General features: G+C 37.3%; 2 protein-coding genes across 2 annotated transcripts; one reads left to right on the plus strand and one right to left on the minus strand.

Moving 5' to 3' along the window:
- Nucleotides 1–482: 482 nt before the first annotated feature.
- Nucleotides 483–3,309, minus strand: prokr1b (prokineticin receptor 1b). Its single transcript, XM_008429405.2, is given in 5 exon segments — nt 483–1,696; nt 1,699–1,773; nt 1,776–2,092; nt 2,094–2,531; nt 3,088–3,309. Coding segments are annotated over 5 exon segments (1,362 nt in total). The 5' UTR covers nt 3,225–3,309; the 3' UTR covers nt 483–1,301.
- A 6,289-nt stretch (nt 3,310–9,598) lies between these two features.
- bfsp1 (beaded filament structural protein 1) lies at nt 9,599–18,415 on the plus strand. The gene is made up of 8 exons (XM_008429406.1): nt 9,599–10,140; nt 10,867–10,927; nt 11,119–11,214; nt 13,193–13,285; nt 14,350–14,463; nt 15,422–15,642; nt 16,677–16,768; nt 16,995–18,415. Exons 1-8 carry the CDS (start codon nt 9,767–9,769, stop codon nt 17,921–17,923), a joined length of 1,980 nt encoding a protein of 659 aa, XP_008427628.1. The 5' UTR covers nt 9,599–9,766; the 3' UTR covers nt 17,924–18,415.
- Nucleotides 18,416–19,712: the final 1,297 nt, after the last annotated feature.

A 19,712-nucleotide genomic window follows, 5' to 3' on the forward strand; every position in this document is an offset into this window, starting at 1 on the left:
TCTGTTGAACATGTGACATGTAAATGATGAGCTATGTGTCAATCAAAACTATCAAAATACACTATGTACATTTTAGATCAGTGTCACTCCATTGCATGTGTCCAGAAGATAAGACAGGCTTTAAATCAGAGCTTTAAATTTTCCCCCCTCAATCTGCAGGTGTTAATGCCATTTCAAGAATTTCTTGTAACACCCACTGCTCGTATGAAATGTTTACAAAAGCAAACAAAAAGTTTATTTAAAAGGCTGCAGATAATCAAGGTGCTTATTTTTATTTTAATCTGAAACAAGCAGAGCCACCTAAAAATAAGAAAAAAATAATTAACTTAAAAAGTACGATGTATTGCAGATTTTAAGATTCATGATTTACATTTAAACGTTAAAAAAGCACAACCAGAAAAAAAACATTTGTTTTTAGTCTGTAAATATTTAATAATGCAAACCAACTTTTTTTTTTTAAGAAGCCATGTAGTATAATAAGAATAAATAATGAGGGACAGTTTTATTTTTAACTGTACTAAACAAAAAACAATAGAAAGTATTTTTGGTGGGTTTACTTTGTTATCAATATTTAGAACAAACCATACAAAACCATTTCCATTTAAAACCGGACATATTGCATAATAACGTTACAAACAAAGCAGGTACAAGATTAGGGATATAGAAGGATCAGTAACAAACAGACACAATAATATTTTAAAGTGCTAAATGTATAGCCACAGAATGATTAAAACAATTTCACTGTTAGATACAATTTTGACTTGCTGACAATCCATGCTAACCAAAGACATGAACTGCACTTATCTAACTGTCTTGTCATTACTTAAAGCTCTTCACAGCACAACCCACATTTAACTTTTCCACACTCTTTGTACACAATTTATTGATCTATATTTTGCATACATACCAATTCCGTTGCACGACGTAGTTATTTGTCCCTTTTTATATACTTGCTGACCACTAAAAACATCTTGACACTATATACACACTACAATGCAGATCATCACCTACCCAGAAAAATGTTTTCAAGTTGAAAGCATTTTTATATTGACAAATTACCATTTTCTGAGTCACTGCTGCTCCAAATGACTGTTTTGAAGTTGTTCTATACCCACATTTAATTTAATTATTTCTCTTTGAGATCAATAAAGTATTTTTGAATTTAAACTAAATTTGAAGAAGAACTTAGCTTTTTCTGAAATATGAGGAGCAAACTCAGAATCAAAATAATGACCTGCAATGTCACTAAATTTGTATAAAAGCCATCGAAGGCTTAACTGTATCATCAAAGTTTATTATAATCACCTCAGGTGAATGCATTCAATCTCTTCAGTCACTGGCATGGAGGAGGCTCTTATATACATTTCTTCTGCACTTTTATCAGAGACGTACGTTGACCTCCACCGCAACAGGACAATTTTCTTTAGATACTTCACAGTGTTATTCTTGACGCTGACAAAGCAGAATGTGTTAACCATACTGTTGCTCATCGCAATACACTCAACAATGTAGAAAGCCACCAGGGAGTGTCTCTGACGAGAGATGAATGTTGGATGGAAGTCTCATAGGATGGTGAAGCCATAGTACCATGTCCAGCACAGGATGTACGCAGCTAAGATTCCTATGAGGACCGTAACTGTTTTGCGACGACAACATAATCTCTTCCTTATCTGTTCAGTCTGAAACCCTGGGACATTTTGAACACTTCACGGGAAATGCGAGCATAACACATCAACATGACAACAACAGAGCCAACAAACTCCACAGCAAAACAAACAGAAAGTAGGATCAATAGTAGGTCTGATAGTCCACAGGCCATATCTGGGCACAGAAGACTTTGTGAGTGGTTGAGGAGGTATCACCATGAGGCTACGTTGTCACAGACGTGAAATAGGCAGAAGGAATTGATATCAAAACGGGAACTATCTAGACTCCAATTATTAGTAAATAGGCTGTCTGAAACTTCAAGCAAGGTCTCAAAGGATGCACTATGGCCATATACCTGTAAGAATAGAGAAGCAGAAAATTTAAAGCATCATCATACCTGGCAAATACAATAGCCAGCAGCGCGTTTGTGGCCACGTATAGCGACAGTATGGAGGTAGTTTACAGAGGCACACAACACCAGTCCATGGTCCCACAAAAGCTGTTTTACCACATAGTAGTCCACCGGAAAGGGACAGCAAACAACTGCCATAATAAAGTCTGAGATAGCCAGAATAGCAATGAGCAGGTTGGTGACATTATGGAGTTTTTTGTAGCGTGTCAGGGTGGCAATGAATATGAAGTTTCCGAGACCACACACGAGCACGATACACACTTGGACAATACCAAGGATAACGGTGACCACAAAGAAGGTCTGGCCCTTTGTTATGTCTGGAATCTCATCAGGAGGGATGCCGTAGTCCAGGTCATAGGAATCCATATACTGATCCACGTTGCCTCCACGTTGCCATCCTGGATATCTGCAGAAGATGCTATCAAGTGGCTGTTGTTTGAGTCTCCCATGTCTTGCAACACACATTCTTATTCTGGAGGAAATTAAACAGATTTGGCCCAACAATTTACGTTGCACTTGGTGGTACGTGCGTCCAGTTTTTACCGTCCTTCAAATAATTTGCATGTGTGAAAATGAAAATTTTGAAAATCTCAATCAACCAATCTTCTTTGGAAGCAGAGACACATTTCCACCTCGAACAGAGAGTCGCAATTTCAGTCATAAATAGCCAGTTATTGGAGTAAACAAGTCATTATGGTAGCAGGTGGAATGTGTCACTTATTCCTAATGAAGCCTAATTGAGGGTGTAGTGATTACTTCTTGGAGATGCTTCTGCTCATTGTCTTTTTATAGTATGCCAGTGGCTCAGTCTCATATAGAGAGTGAAGTCAGTGCATGAGAAATGACACTTCAGTGACAAGCATGATGATAAACACACTCTTCAATTTAGGCATAAAATCAAAGAAATAAAGATATTTCCTATGAGCAACAAAGTCTGATAGCTGGTTTAAATGACATCTGATACACATGTAAGAACACTAGAAGATATAAAATGGATTTTCAACTGTTAAGTATTCATTAGAAATTACCTGTACGCTGAAATTGGATTCCAACCATTTCTGAGCCTCGTCAGTCCGATAAAAAAAAAAATGCATCTATAAGTTAAAAGGCTCTTTAAATCTTCCGCAAATGAGTGACTGAACGAGTGGAGACACAGTCTCTCCATCAGCCTGACCGCATCTGCTGTCAGAGCGCTCCACTCCACTGTTACGCTGTTTTAATTTTCTTTTTCTTTTTTCCAAAGAGAAAAGTTGCGCTTGTCTCTCCACTGCCTAAAGTGATACATAAGATGAAAAGGGAAGCTGCCGAGACCGCAAATCATCTTTCAAGATGTGTCAAGAAGGGACGTGCTGGAAATAGCTGACTATTTAGAGCACCGTGGCATAAGGCAATTTGGTCATAAATACGCTATTTATTTATTTACACTGTGAATAAAAAAATAATTATATATNAACAAGATGGTAATGGCGAACCAACCGGACATTGTGGTGGTGGATAAAGAACAGAGGAAAGCCGTTGTGGTGGATGTAGCAATACCAAGTGATTACAACATCAGGAAAAAGGAGCATGAGAAATTGGATAAATACCAGGGCCTAACAAGTCAGGGTTTCCACTGACCATCTGGGATGTAAAATTATTCTAGTTATGTAATCTGACACATTGTCTCTACAGAACAGTATCCACTATGTCAGCCTTTGTTATTTCAAACATAAACTCTCATGAGCTTTATTTTATTTATTTATTAGGAATAAAGACAATAACACTCAAAATGTAATAAATGTGTGGATGCCATGGTCATGAAGGCGTTTGGTGACTTGAATGATATGCATCCAAACAGTGATATTTCTTGATATGACTTGGTCTCAGTGCATTTGACACAGTTTGTTGCTGGTGTTCAATTTACAGTATAGCTGTGATGTATACTAAACAAAGTCGTAGTGTAAGTGAAAGATGTTTTTTTTCTTAGTTTGTAAGAAATTATTAGTCAATTGTTCAAAAAATATTACCATAAAAATGATTTTCTGTAAGAAAAAAACAAAGTGTCTTAATGTGATTTTTTTTAAATCAATGTCATATTGCCTTGTTGATATAGCTCATGTAATTTTACCCTACTCTACATAATTAGTGGCACTTGATGCATGACAGAAACTGGGTGAGCGTATGACAAACAACTGGCAGCTCCTGTGTTTCTTAAATTAACAAGACTTTGAAATGGATCCATTTTTTTATCCTGTTGTTTTATCTTAACACAACAGCGAAAAACTTTTAGCACCATCTCTCCATGGTCAGCCGTCCTGAACAGCAGAAACCAACAAACAGAGAGCGTCAACAATGACTTTGATAGGATAAATTTCTCATTGTGATGAAGACAGAGCACTGTTGTTTTGTGCATTACCTCCAACAATCATCTGTCAATAGCAGCAAGATGCCTTTTGCCACAATGCCACAATGAGTTTATACTCAATTTTGTTTCTCCCTCCTAAGTCAAAAAGGAGAATTTCTCTATATTTTTCAGCAGTTGTTTAGTAGTTTCTATGTGTGGCCTTGTTTAGCACCAAGGTACACAAAAGGTATTTAACAGGGGTGTAATGGTACACAAAAGTCACGGTCCTTTATTTGCTTTGGTTTTAAAGTCTTGTTACATGTGATTTTTACAGAACCCCTAAAGAGACTTTGAAGTAAAATAAACTTTACTGAAATTAAAATATGTGATATAATTCAGCTTTTTTTTTTTTTTTTCTCAGTTTGAGCTGACATACAAAGACATTGCTTTGTTGCTTGCCAGACTGTCAGAGGGTAACCAGCACACCAGGTGTTTGCTAATTGCTGCTGTCGCTAGTTTGCGGAGCTGCGTGGAGGTGTAACAGGGGGAGGGATGATCTGTGAGGCGGAAGCTCAGAGGCTTTGTGCTCAGAGGAGGAGCTGCACTTCCGAAAGCAGCTGAATGGCGGGAGTTTAAAGGATTTCTCAAACACGAATTAAAGAATCAAGGCAACACTCCAGGTAAGTTTTTGATGTAGGAATAACATCATAACATGATGTTAAGCTCAAAAAAGTTGATTTGACATGACACTGCCCTTTTAAAAATGTCGGAGTCCACCGAGCTGAAGCTAAGGTCAGCGCGGTGAACGCAGTCGTTTATTTTGTAAACGATTAAGAATTAAGTGCTTCCACACAACAAGATGCCGCACCACAGAAAATGGTGTAGTAGATATGCGCGACCAATAGGAGGCGCTGCAGTGTTGCCAGATTGGCCTGGTTTCTGGGTTAATCCTCAAGTCTGTAATGAAAAAAGTATGTAGTGCACCTCAAAATCTGTATAGTGTTAAGAAAATAAATAAGTTTTAAAACTTAACATGTCTTGATTAAGATAGTCTAATTATAGTTTTCAGATTAATAACTTATTCTGCCCTATTGACCTAATTTTGCCTGTAATTACAGCAGATTGTTTGCTAAGACCTTTTTGAAAGTGCCTTTTGTGTGTGTGGGAAAACAATCAGGAGAAGTTCCAGTTGTTCACACTGATCTGTGAAAAGCCGTAAAACAGCAGGAGTTCAGGAGAAGCTCTGTTTCCACTTTGTTTAGATAAAGGGGGCAAATGGCCTTAGATCTTGGAAACAAATTACATGGAGTTTCTAACTTTAGAGAGGGTCAGAGACAGCTCCTGGTTGGATGAGCAAAGATGCGCCTTATTTGAATAAATTAAAGACAAGAATACGCTTTTACTATAAAACTTTCTACACACGAGTAACACATTAGATTTTGCTCTTGCAATTCTCCAAAGACGTCTTTGCCTTTCTTTCTTTCTTTCTTTCTTTCTTTCTTTCTTTCTTTCTTTCTTTCTTTCTTTCTTTCTTTCTTTCTTTCTTTCACATTTGTCTCAGGTAAATAAATGTATGTCTCTTGTTCTGCAGTTTCTTTTGTAATTTTGTACGTTGTCTTCTATTGGATTAAACTCTGTAATTCTGTGACGTCAACATTCATTGTCGTTTTCTGTGTGGCTACGCGCGGTCCGCCGGGAAAACCTGGGATCCGTAAGAGGAAGATAGAGCCAGAGATTTCCCAAAAATATACTATAACTTAAAATCTTCTTCAACAGTAGTTGCAGGCTGGGTATAACATCTGGACTGTTTGTCCATACACCTAAATTATTACGTAAACATTTGATAATTATCTTACAATATTTTAACGTGTTTTTACAAAACCAACAATATGATTAAGCTAATGTGTATGGTCCTCCTGTCGTACTGCACTTGTTAGAACTGAGTAACCACATGACACATAAGTTGATGCTACGCACACAGCTGTTGGCATCAAAACCAAAATAAAACATATCTGAACTGTATTTTTGGAAATGTTCCATGTCCTTCTGCTTGTTAGGATTTTACATGTCCATGCTTCGTTATATGTGCAACAGTAACAATAAATAATGTTTAGCACAGTATAAGAGAGTTGATTTTGTGTGAACACAATTTTCAAAGATAATATATTGTACTTATATTTATTGGACCATCCCAACCAAAAAGAGCTAGGAGAGATTTATAAGGTATGGCATTTCAAAAATCTTGTTCTAGGAGATTGATTATTATATTAGTGTGAAAGAATACTTTATTTATTCATAATTTAAGGTTAAACCAGTAAAGATGACTAATTATCAAAGGAATACAATTGGTGGTCATTCATAAAATGCAAAATCTCCTTTTAATACAAGAAACAAACTAAGCCATCCTCGGAGACTCATTTGTTCGTGTGTTCTTGTAATAAGGTGACCATGAACGACAGCTGACATTTTCTGCTATTACAAATGTGTATTTTTTTTCAGCCACGACTTAAAACTCTGCATGTATAATTAATTACAACTGCGTATGAACTTTACTTGCTAATCCCAGAAGAAATCTGTTACCTTTGAAGAAAAATATCAAGTCAGTTCCATTAGGATCCAGATATACTGTACATGTTTAATTTGCACATTGACTAAAGTTAAAGGAGGTAAGGAAAATGACTTTCAATTCAGCATTTTGAGATTTGTAACACACAGGCAGACAAACATGGGGGATAGTTGGGGCTTCAAAAAAAAAAAAAAAAGAAACTTATGCAAAAGCAACTCAGAGCAGATGGTTTTAAGGTCTTGTTAGACGACACAATCGGCACCAGAGCAGGAAGACTGGACTCCTCAGGCGTTCAGTCCCATGTCTGAGGACTCATTCAGCACATCTCTAAAGAAAACCCTGGGGGCTAAACACACTTCAGGTCAGAGGTATAACAGCTAAAGTGGAACCCACGCAGTGGTGAAAGGAACTGTCAACGATTGCCTCTGACCCAGGCAGTAAAGGTCATTTGCTGTGTTTTGTGAGCAATAGATGGTGTAACCTTTTTTTATGTTGCTGTGAAGGAGCGCATCCACACTTTGGAAATTGCGCTGTTAGCTGCTACCAAGTAGAACAAAAATATAACTGTATACAAAGACAAGATAGCTTTGGATATTAATTATTGTTGTAAATTCTATAAGTAAGGACATTTATGTAACAAAATAACTGTATAACAGAAACTAGAGTCACTAAGCAAAGGACTGTACACAAGAAATGAACATAACTGCAGTCAGCTGCTAAAATATTCATAGAAAACAAAACAAAAAAATGAAGTTGTCCGTATCTGTAAAAAAGCAGAACAAATTAATAAAAAGGGAACCAAATGTCCTGGTGAACAGCTTCCCACACAACATAAGCACCTGTCGTTCTTTTTCTGCAAAGCTTTTTTCATTCAGCTACGTTCCACAAAGCTGGAGTGACTGGTTGAGACACTTTGCTCACCTTGTTTTATAGCCTGGAGACGAAGCTATGAAATGAGCTGTTTTGGCTCTCGCTCTTCCATCATCCTGTCTCTCATTTCTGGTAAAGGTCGCAGTAACAAGTAATCATGGAAATTAAAGGCGACAAAGGAGAAGGAAATAGGGAGTTGAAGATTAAACCTTGTTAGAAATAATTTTATGTAAGAGAGCAAGTAAGAATGTTAAAGCATTATTAACCCCTGCTGCTCTTGTCTATATTGTCATAATAATGTGCATGGTTATTGTCACAGATTTGAGTTTTTGGTTACTCGCTTCTTAACTGAGTCCTCTCTACCTGCCAGATGTTATAACCATGGTGGCTGCTTCTACCACCACAAGGTACAAGTTGTGGTGGTGGTACCATTTATTTTTTTTACAAGAGCCCAAAGGGGGAACTTTATTTCTTAAAGTTGGTTTTAGTTATTTAATTTTGTTGCTGTAATATTCGCTTATTATTTGTACCAAGTTCAAGTTAGTTTTACTTTATTTTGTTTCATATGTTGCTTTAGCTACTTTAGTCATTTTTGGTTCCTGTGTTATGTTGTGCCTCCCTCATGTGGCAAGCTTTGGTCACTCCATCTCTATTTAAGCAGCTTTCTGTTCTTTGTCAGTTTTGTTTGTGTTCAGTTCACCTCAGTTGAGATGAGCCCAAATCTGTCATTTATCATTTGACTTAATTTGCATTGAAATGTGATGTTTTGCTAACTATTCTTTGGAATTATTAAATTATTATATATTTTTTTTTATTTTGAACAACCTTTGTCCTTGTTTACGTCTGGTACCTTACACTTTCAAACAGTGGACCCCGTGTAGTAGACCTTGGCAGTTTCTTTCCCCATGTTGCTCCTGGGTTTTCTTTTTCATATCTGGAATAAGTCCAGAAAGATCTACAGACAGTTTTTATGTCTGTCCAGAACTTCAGTATTCCTTTTTAATAAAGATTGTTAATCGTTCCATGCTGTATTTTGGTATTATTTTGGGGTTCCGATAAGCCCAACTCATTATGGGCTGTGTCTTTTTACACAGTCAACATAATAAACTTTTTTAATACCTTAGATTGGAAACCACCAACATCTTTTGACCTTTGCCAGAAGTGACGGACCAAGTAACCAACTCCAGGAAGTTCCACATTTGGTTATCCTGTGTTCCTGAGCAGACTAACATAGAGTTTATGACTCTCTTTTTTTATGCTTAGAGATTTTTGTGCTGCTTCCTTTAGTAGTCTTTGGTGTCACACCACCACGACAGAGAGTGTAAACAGTAAACAGTTTTTCATAGGGTTTGGTTCATTATTCAGTGCAGTGGGAAAGCAGACCACACCAACTGAAAATGTAACAAATATTGCAACTTTGGTCATCAATAAAATCCAAGTCGACTGGACTACCAGGTGTGAAAACACTCAAAATCAACCACAATCTGACTAGACTTTACCCTAATAGACCTTTTTGCCTGGAAATGTTTTTGTCACTCTGATGCATTGTCCTGCATTAAAATTCCCCTCTGTGCCACAGTGGGCCAACATCCAGAGGTCCAAACAGGGATGCGGAAAGCAGCTGACTAAGAACCAAAATAATAGCAAGGGACGACCTAGTTCTTTTACTGGAAGGCCAATTGTTTGCTTTTGTGTTTCTGCTTCGTCATCAAGAGCAACGCTTTTCACATCTGTGCCACAAAAGCAACAATAAATTCTGGAAGGCCCCAGGCTGATATGATAGGCAGGGCGAGGGGGCCCGGGGAGGGGACAGCCATTTCGACTACAGTCATTGCTTTACACTGTTCAGTCTAGCATGAGACTGCTAAGGGTGAGCACCTAAGTTTTCTCACATTAAAGGTGCTGAAGCACTCCAGGGTTACCATCAGCCCAGAGGAACCAGGCCAATATGTTCAAGACCAGCTTCCAGCGCGAGGTGCGCAAGGAGAAGTACGAGCGCTCCGATGTCTTTGATGAAGAAACCGAGGACTCTGAAACCCCTGCAGGCATCTCAGCCATCCAGGGCTGGGAGAGCCTTCAGGAGCTCAACAGCCGCTTCGCCCGGTACATCAACCGGGCTCGAGTGCTGGAGCAGCGGAACGCCGTGTTCCGCAAGCAGCTGGAGACGCTGCAGCGGATGGAGGAGGCCAGTGGCCTCGAGGAGGCCTTCACAGAGCAGATTGAAGTCAACAGGCAGCGAATCAGAGAGCTGAGCTCCGAGCACGGCAAGCTGGAGCGGGAGCTGAGGGAAGCTTGTCGCATGCTGGATGACTATACCAACAAGTAAGGACGATGACAGACATTTGTTTATCTGTTGGTCAAAGGTCAAAGATGGAGCATAATTAAGTAAATCATATCAGAATTTATAGAGAGTGATCAACAGAAGAGGCTGCTGGGTAATTGTTTTTTTTTCTTTTTGCTTGTCAGAAAATATAAGAAACCTAAAGTTCAAAAACTCTTCATCACAAAATTTGGATAGTGATCATGCCATTATTCTAGCTGACTGCTTTTGTTTCAAATCATGCAAAATTGTTTAAATATTTACTGTTTAAGTCAGTCTTGAGAAAAGTTGCATCTTTCTTTATATGTGATCAGTCAACATGAAAGCACCATATTTTTTACAAACTGTTATTGGCTGCTACAAAACATTCTGTGTTTTAATGGACCGCTCTTTAAACATGTTAGGCTTCTGTTCATTGATTGTCTAAAGAAATAACAAAAAATCTGACCAATAAACTAAAAACATATTAGCCTGATATTAAGTTGTAAATACTGCTGGGAAGAAAATAAATATACTGCTGTTTGACAGCAACTTAGTATTACAGTAAAGCTGAAAATTACTCAGATTATCTGGCAGATTTAGGTTTAAAGGAATATTTAAATGTACCACCTTTTTTTTCTATCAGGAATTGATGTTAATATTTTTGCAGTGGCTCAGTTAAAGGTGCAGTACGTAACTTGTATGAAGAATATGTTTTTTTAATGTATTTGTTAAAACTTTTTTTTCAGATACAAAAGTGAATGTGATTACGAAGAGCAGCTGCGGGGCACTCTGGAGCATTTAAACAAGGTACTGCAATGAAGAACCTATGCTTGTGTACAGAAAATATGAAAACAAACAATTTTTGCAACTGCAATGTGAAAGAAAAAAAAACTAAGACTGTTAATAGGAGAGTCTTATTTTGTTGCACTGTGTAAATGTTAAATAGATGTTCTATTTTTCTCACATTTCTTTCTTTTTGTTTTCTTTTCTCCCTGCAGGAAGCTGACAGTGCTCTGCTGAAGAATCTGGAGTATCAGATCCAGTCTCAGTTCCTGCAGGATGACATCAATTCCACCAGAGATAGAAATAAGAAGGTCAGACTGACTGACTGCTTACCACTGCTTTGGAGTTTAGGCAAATGCTGTTCAAATGACGCACAATGTCCATGAAGTAGCACAAGTTTGTCACATGCTGTGCGGCTCACATGTTGAATGCTTGAGGTGTCTCCATAGGAGTACAGTCTGACCTATTTTAATATTAATTTAGCTAATCATTTTGGACCAGTGTGGAGCAGACCAAGGCTCTTTGCACATGTGTATAGAACAAGGACGTTTTATCACCCCAGAGTCAGACAATCATAAAAAATGGGATAGAAAAAATGTCATTATGTCCAGCAAGTTTGCACGATATAACACAAATATATTGCGACCGTGTGTAACATTTATACTCCATGGGACTGTTTGAAGTAAAAATAATTGCTAATAAGCTCCACGTGTTCAGAACTTGCATTGTAAATGCCGATGTTACATTTAGCCAGTTGGACAGAGTCGCACAACAGCAGAAGCTCACACCATGACCTCAGATGTGTATTTGATGATAAGGGGTCATTTTTCTTTAGAGGGTTGGAAACAATAGATTATCATGCATTATTATCTTATTACCTATTATATGAGGCTAAACTTGATCGCTGATTATTTCTTAAACCTTATAGTATTTCAATTTTTTTAGTCCTTCTCAGAAGCCAACATTTCTTTATTTTTAGGCAGTTGTAGCCTAACCATTTTGGGGTCGTTGTTATAAACATACAGGGTTTTAGGCGATCAGTTCAAATTTAGATTCTTCTTGGCAACAAGTGGAAACTAAACCACCAGGAATAGGAAATTTAACTGAATTGCAAACAAGTTTCTTAAAAGTTACCGCTCACAACATATGATTATCTATTCAAAGTAGATTCACTTATACTTAACATCTTCTGTCGTAAAGGAAATATCACCCAGAATTGATACTGAAGGAACACTATCAAGTGTAAGGTGATTAGGGGCCTTTATAGTTATACACATTGTACAAATGACTTGAAGTGAAAGCATTTAGTGAAAGTGAAATAAGCCAAATGCATCACAATCGTTATCATTATCTTAATTTGTTTGTTGTTCAAACCTATTATCTCAGCAGAAATGCATTGGTTTAACTCATAGTCTGTCCAAAAATGTACATCTAGTCAAATACTATTCATTTAAATAACTGTAGATTTGATATTGTGTCTGTCGGAAACACATTTTATCTCAAGTTACTAACTAAATGAGTCTTGTACTAAACACCCCAACAGATGCCACGGCATGTGTTATAAATTTCCTGGGGCTTTAGCAACCTTTTTTCTTTCTATTTTTTTGTGTGATATAGGTGAGAAAAGACAGCTGAAGAAAAAAAAGAAGAGAAAATGGAGTGGCCATCACAGGCACTCACAGAGAAACCTGTACACAGAAAAAAAAGAAAAATTGCCTTTGTGTTGCAGTAAAATCTGGAAGCTCCAAAACAAAGGCAAAAAAAACCCAAAAAGCTGAGGCACATAAAGACTAAAATGTTACATGCATCATGTGTGAATTCAAAAGACTTTCCTGCTTTCACAATTTCATTCTAATTTTTGTTTCAATTGAGGCAGCTTGATGATGAATTATTCCACAACTCTACAGGGTTTACGCAGCATATCAAAGGGCACTGCTCTTTTTGCATTATGTAGAATAGAATAGGGAGAGTCATTGCATGTGAGTACGAGGCTTATGCTGCTCAGGTTGGAGGTATTCCTCTGGAGTGAAGAAATATAAGCCACTCTTTATCATGCTCTTAGATCACGACAGTATGAATCCTTGTAGGTAGAAAATCCCCTTTGTCTGCAGAAATATTGAGTCATATAGCTGGGCTAAATGAAAGTCTTAAACTAATTTAATTTTAACTCCTCAAATCCCCAGTAAGATTGAAGTAGATTTGTTGTCAACTTTTAGAAGATGATCAGATGCATTTTCTCTTTCTCACTTATATACATCTTTTCTCTTTCTTTAACTTATTTTATAACAGGACCTTGTAGAGATTGAAACCTACGTAAACATTTTGCAGCAAATAAACCAGACACTTCCCTTTGCTCCCAATGTGTCAGCTGGCATCTCCGAGGTAAGGTCACCAATGCTGTCATCGTGTGTGTGCGTGCGTGTGTGTGTTCAAGTCTCCCCGGAGGAAGAGGCTGGTGTTAGCATGTGTGTCAGCCCTGCCACGTGTAAACAGCTGATGCGGTCCCTGGTTCCTCTGACCAATTGGCTCCTTGTCTGTCCATTTGTCTGATTAGTGTGTCCTTGTGCATGTTTTGTTGGGATGGACATGAACTGAACCTTTCATCAAGACTCCTGTAAAGATGAGCAATTTTAAAAGTGTCAGGACACATAATTAGGTAAATACAGAGGGGAATGGCAGTGCATTCTAATTTTTGAGTAACTGTGCCACCGTGGCCGCTGTTTGAATCTAGTAGATTGGGGATTTATTTGTTTAAATGTGTCTTAGAAGCAGTGCTGCTTCCTAATGGTTTAATTGATTCTGTTTTCATACAACACTAGCAGGTTTCATGACTATTGTTCAAATGCTGCGCTCCAGATCAGGGATTCATTAAAAAAAATAAATAAATAAATAAAAAAATTATATTAATTAGTAATATAGAAGTTAAAGTCTTTATTGAGACCACACTGAGTAGAAAGGCTTTGAAGGCCACAAATTAATTTAGAAGCAGAATCATTTTCCACAGAATTGCTTGCGAATTGATATCTTTGTTCTAAACAATCAAAAAAATAAATAAAAATATGAAAAATGCTGGTTGAGAAGGAAATGTACTTGAACTTGTTTAAATCAATTCTTTCTGGCCACTCTCCAAAATTTATCTTAAATAAATTTAGAACCCTGATGGCTCTCAAACCGTCATGGTAGATCCTCTTTTTTTCTTTCCAAAATGAATGAAGTTCCATATTAAAGCTCATTAGTTTTTCTATAAATTCAAACGTCACAGAGGCTTTAATTTTGAAATTTATCAGAATTTTTCAGGAGACGACAAACACATGGATCAGAATGTATCACACACTTGTCAACTCAAATAAGTAATCAGTTCATGTCAGGGAGGAGTTAGCACCACACTGCAAGAATATGCAACCAGTGTTGTTGAGCTGCTACTGATTTGTGCTACATGTGTGAAGGAGCAGGAGAAGTTGCTGGCCCAAAAGAAAATACCAGGGCTGCAGACTCAGCTGGAAGAGTACAAGAGCGCCCTCTGTCAGCTGCAGATTCAGAAGCAACGCTTGCAGAGTGAGGTGAGTTGCCATGGCAATGTGACATTTTGCGTCACTTGCAGGTACCCAAAGAGGGATTTCTGAGGACTTCCCTACAAAATAATTTTAAAAAATCCATAAGAAGCAAGAAAGAAAAAAAAATCGTCCCTTTTGTATAGCTGGCTTCTCTTTTTTTCCGTTTTTAATTAATAAAGTCTTGTAGTAATTGCTTTTATGCCCTTTAATAATAGAATGTGTGTCATGTTTTTTAAAATGCTGGAATGCCCCTAAATTTATCATCCCATTTTAAAAACAATTGCTTTGTTTAGTCAAAATTCCAGCTCCACAGTTTATGCCATGCATACAATTAAAGAACATAATTTTATAATAATGTAAATCAGGCAGCTGTTTTTATTTTGAATTATATTTCTCCAAAGATATAAAACATTTGGAATATTAAAACACAAGATCAAAATATTAGATCAATGTTTACCTCAACCTTTGCTTAAGGGTTGAATGTTTCTAAATGTATTTTATGCTAATTAGATCAGTTGAGGGATGAAGGGGATAAGTAGTTAATATGGGTGTTGAAATCTAAAAATAATGTGTTTATGGCAGATATGGTGCTAAAGTGTAAGATGCCACATGTAATATTTTCTACTGTTAAAACCTTTAGCTAGTAGATGTGCGCAAGAATCACTTTATTTCACTAGAGTGTGACTTTTGTAACATGCTCCATATTTTAATTTTGTATTTGAGATGTACCATATATTTGTGGAAATAATCTTTGTATAAATACAGGTGTCGTCTATTTTTACTGCCTCCAATGTTATGTTTAATTTAATAGTCTTAATTATAATTTTAATCATTATTTTACTAACTACATTATGTAAAATAATAATTACAATGATATGGATAAAAAAAAAATCACTTCTTAATAATTATTATCAACATTGTACATCGTATTTTCTTGAACAATGCTGATATTGTATTCTCTCAGACTGCAATGTTGGAGCAAACCATCAAAAGCACACAAGAGAATTATGACAATGAGATCCAGCTGTACAATGAGAAAATCGAATCTTTACGGAAGGAGATTGAGGAAGCTGAGAAATCGTTGGAAAAATATATCGGTGACTGTCGCCACCTGGCCATGTATCAGACATCCCTTGAGAACGAGCTGGAGCGGTACAAGAGGATAATTGAGAATGAAGATAACAGGTAAACTTCTTTCTTATGATTTCTGGACCACAGAAATACAGTTTATCAAACATATGTTATAACCTTCCCTAAAGAAACTGCAGTGGTGTAAGAAAGATTTTATTCTGTTTTTTATTTTTGTAACAGATTATATTAGTTTTAATCACACCAGCAGTCAAATATGGTGGTGGAAGTAAAATGGTGTGGGGTTGTTTTGCTGCTTCATTAACTGAATAAATTACCGTAGCTGATAGAAACGCAGATTCTCCTCTCAAACCAAAATTCTGTTCTGTTCACAACCTGAAGTTCTAAATAATTGGGTTTTACAGCGATACTTTGAATTAGTGTCCAGAGCATTGCACTTTGAAATAGTTATAGATTTGTAATGAGGGCTTTGGAGTAGTCAATTTAAATATGATTGACAATTTATTCTGAAATGTGAAAGTCTTCAATATGGAAATCAAATTAAAATAATCATGCAAGCAAGAATGATCTCAAAATCATCCAAAGTGATTTAACAGAGTTAAGTGTTTTGTAGCACCGTTATAATTAGGAGGAAGTGTTGTTTTTATTTATTTTCTGTTAAGGTATATTAACAAAATTTTATTTCTATTTAAAAAATGTCAAACTTTCTGGCATAATGAAGTACTTGTTGTACATTTTTTTTTCTCCCAATAAAAGCATTGCTCTTATTTTCATAGTTTAAAAACAACATTCTGGCTGCTGATATCCCCAGATCATTTTGGTGATTTACCGGTACAGCATATCTCTTACTGTAAATCACCTAAGTGAATAGTAAGTAAAGTAAATTTTTAGTAAAGCAATTTTTTTTGTAGAAGATAACTTCACAAGTCATTGGATTACATTGCATCCACCAGTAGGTGGCTCTGTGACCTAACAGATCTTTACCTCGTCCACATTGCGGTTTCTTCCTTTTCTCACTTACAGAAAGAAATTTCAACTGTGTGTTTTCCAGGTTGTAAAAGCTTTTGAGCACATCGCTGTTGCCTGGGCGACATTTTTTTATTATCTCCCTCTCTTTTCTTAACCTGCAGGTTGAATTCTGCCATAATTGGCACTCCCATTACCCTGTTTACCACTAATTACCGCTACACTCACACACCCAGTGCATCAAGCAGGGGGAGAGGTAAGGACATGATGTGCAAATCACAGTTGGTTTGTTTTTAAAGTCACCCTGAAGGGTATCATCAGTTACCATCATATTAGATTGTAGTAAATACTATTGAAATTTACAAAGTTAAAGTAATGCCCTTATGGGCATGAGAAAAAATCAGTAGCTGCCACTTAAGTCATTTTAAATATTTATCAGTTCATGAGGTTTGGTCACTTGACTTGTCTTTATTTATGCCCAGATATCACCCAAGCTATCCAAGATATCACAAGCATGAAGCCCAGACAGAAGATACTGGCTAAAAAGGTCTTGAAGAAGAAAGAACTGACCCCAAAAGACGTCATAGACAGCGGCCAGGAGGAAAGAAATTCAGGAGAGGGTGACGACGAAGAATCTAATGCGGTCTCATCTGGGGAGGTGCAGGCTAAAAGCGTAAAACAAGAAGATCAAGGGGCTGTTCTCACTGGAGTTTCTCGACAGGATGTCCCTGATGGAGCACAGATTAGCAAAGCCTTCGACACTCTTTGCAACATTGTCAGAGACAGAATGAGAAAGTACCAGAGGCCTGAGCCAATTGCTGATTTCTACACCAAAGGTCGCTATGTCCTTGTTACCGGTGACGGCAGCTACTTGGATCCCTGCTTCTACACTTCCACTCCATCAGCTGGTCGCATCTTTGTCACAATAAGAGATGGAATGATGTATCCTTATGAGCCTCATGGACCTGGCACGCCCTCTCCTCCACCCCTTCAGCCCATGGTGGACCCTAGGCCTCTTAGTCCCACACTGCCTCCCAGAGCAGGAGAAGATAACATTGGTGGAAAGGCCAAAGACAGCGGAGGAAGAGGTAAATCTAATAATGGAGAGCCTTTCTCAAAAGATCCAAATCCCTTGTCGCCACCATCGGACTCAAACTCCCAAGATCCCGTGCCTGGGAACGACAGGCCCAAGAAAAAACCTGCAGCCCGTGGTGGCAGCAGTTCTAGTACCGGTTCCAGCACCAGCACCACCAGCTCGAGTAGCTTCAGCCCAGACACCATGAGCTACGAAAAGGTGGAGGTGGTGGAATCAGTGGAAAAGTTCTCCAACGATCGCAAAGTCAAAGGTTACGAGGAAACCTCCATGGTGGTGGAGACCATGATTGAAAAGTCGAGCAAGAAGAAACACTGAAACCACATCGACTGTCGGCTGCAATGTGGTCCAGCCCCTTAAATGAGAACGCAGTGTTGCTATTAGTATCAGGAAAACTAAATGCAAAAATGACTAACACCTGTGTTTCAGTCTCTTTGGGACACGCATCCTGCTTGAACACCGACTAAACCCTGATATTCCTCTTGCTTGCATCTATTTGCTTGATGTCTCTGCTCCTCAGTCCTGATTGCATTTCAGTTGTGTTCAGCCAGCACCCATGCAATAAGTCCTTTACTGTCTGAAAACTTGGGACAAGATTAAAAGCTCTATGCCACCTAACAAAAGGAATAAAAAAATTCTCTCAAAAAGAGTAAGAAGTTGTGCCACCCATTTGATGTTCTCTTTTAGAACTTCGGCTTTCCCCTCTCAGCTTAATTGTTTAATTGGATTCCACTTTCTGCCCTCAGCACTATTTTGCTGTGTATCAATTGGACTTGATATATTGAATAATAAAAGACTCAAACAACTAAAGTTTTGCTTTGTTCATCTCAAGATGAAACAGTTACCAAAACCATCTTTTTTTCTTTAAAGGTTTTTAAACTAGTGAGCTTTATTTGATAGTGATCTGACAGGAAAAGCTTGTTGTGACAGAGGGGGAAGACATGCAGAAAGGGTCAACGGGCCGGGACTCGAACCTGTGACAACCACCTCGATGACTCAAGCCACCATACGGTGTGTGCATCATTACCGAACCCACCAAACCATTTCTAAGTTTGGGAGTCCAGTGATTGACTGCAAGAGTCATTACAAGTTCAGCAAACGTAGAACATCAGTTCACGACTAAAAGCTCAGTCATAGTTGGGTTGTGCAGCAGGTAAATGATCAGAAGCACGCTAGCAAGCCCACATCTGAATGGTAAAAAAAAAAAAAAACAGTTCAGATGTTGTGTTGTGATCTTACATAGGCAAAGCAATATTTAATGATGGTTGTTGCCACCGAAGGTGGTATAGACAATTATTAGGTTTAGGGGCAATTAGTTTTTTTGCAAAGAAAAATGTTTCAATTTTACAAAATTTTAATTTTGATATACTTATATAGCTCACAATCTTGTGTGCAATTTTACAAATAATGTCCTTCAAAAATGTAAAAATGTGGAAAATGGAAAAGGTATAGAAAAAGGCAAGGATGACTCCAGAAAGACCTATGTAGAGCAAAACATTTACCGTTCTACTTCTGTCTCACTATTCCACAAATAGACACATGGTTATTTGTTGCTATTCTCTGTACTGCAGCTTAAGAGCCTTAATTAGAGCTCTTTACCCACAGGCAATAAGTGCCAAGTTGTGATAAAGTGTCCCTTTAATTCAAACTCTTATTTAACAGACCTGCTGCTTTTATACAGTTCAAATAGTACTGCATTTATACTAAAATAACAAAAAAATACAATTGAAGACTGTTTTCTAATTAGATGGTTTTTAAGAACTTGTATTTATTTATATTTTATGGTTATTGGGGAAGAAGGGGACAAAATATCTATGGGGGAATTGTGGAAAATTTTGAAAACGTGACATTTTCCCTTAAGAGTTGTGCGCTACTTTGTGTTGTAGAATTAAAATAAAATGCATAGTACCTTTTAGGTTCAATATGCTAAAGAATCAAAGAAAACTGGAAATGTTTGAAAGGCAACATACGTAATTTTGAATGAGAATTGTTTTCAACATTTTTCCATGTTTTTTTTCTCTTTTTCTTTTTTGGCATTCATCATTTGATTTATGTATTTATTTGTGCAGTTTGGGGTACTGAATTGATAGAGTAGAAGTCTTTATTT

Source organism: Poecilia reticulata, linkage group LG15 (genome assembly GCF_000633615.1).
Source record: "Poecilia reticulata strain Guanapo linkage group LG15, Guppy_female_1.0+MT, whole genome shotgun sequence".
NCBI classification, from domain to species: Eukaryota; Metazoa; Chordata; class Actinopteri; order Cyprinodontiformes; family Poeciliidae; genus Poecilia; species Poecilia reticulata.

Bases quoted from the DNA above. Each gene is read 5' to 3' on its own strand.
- bfsp1 (XM_008429406.1), top strand. From the start codon at position 9,767: ATGTTCAAGACCAGCTTCCAGCGCGAGGTGCGCAAGGAGAAGTACGAG. The intron at 13,286-14,349 runs GTAAGGTCACCA...ACATGTGTGAAG, and splicing joins TGTCAGCTGGCATCTCCGAG to GAGCAGGAGAAGTTGCTGGC. The intron at 14,464-15,421 runs GTGAGTTGCCAT...GTATTCTCTCAG, and splicing joins AGCAACGCTTGCAGAGTGAG to ACTGCAATGTTGGAGCAAAC.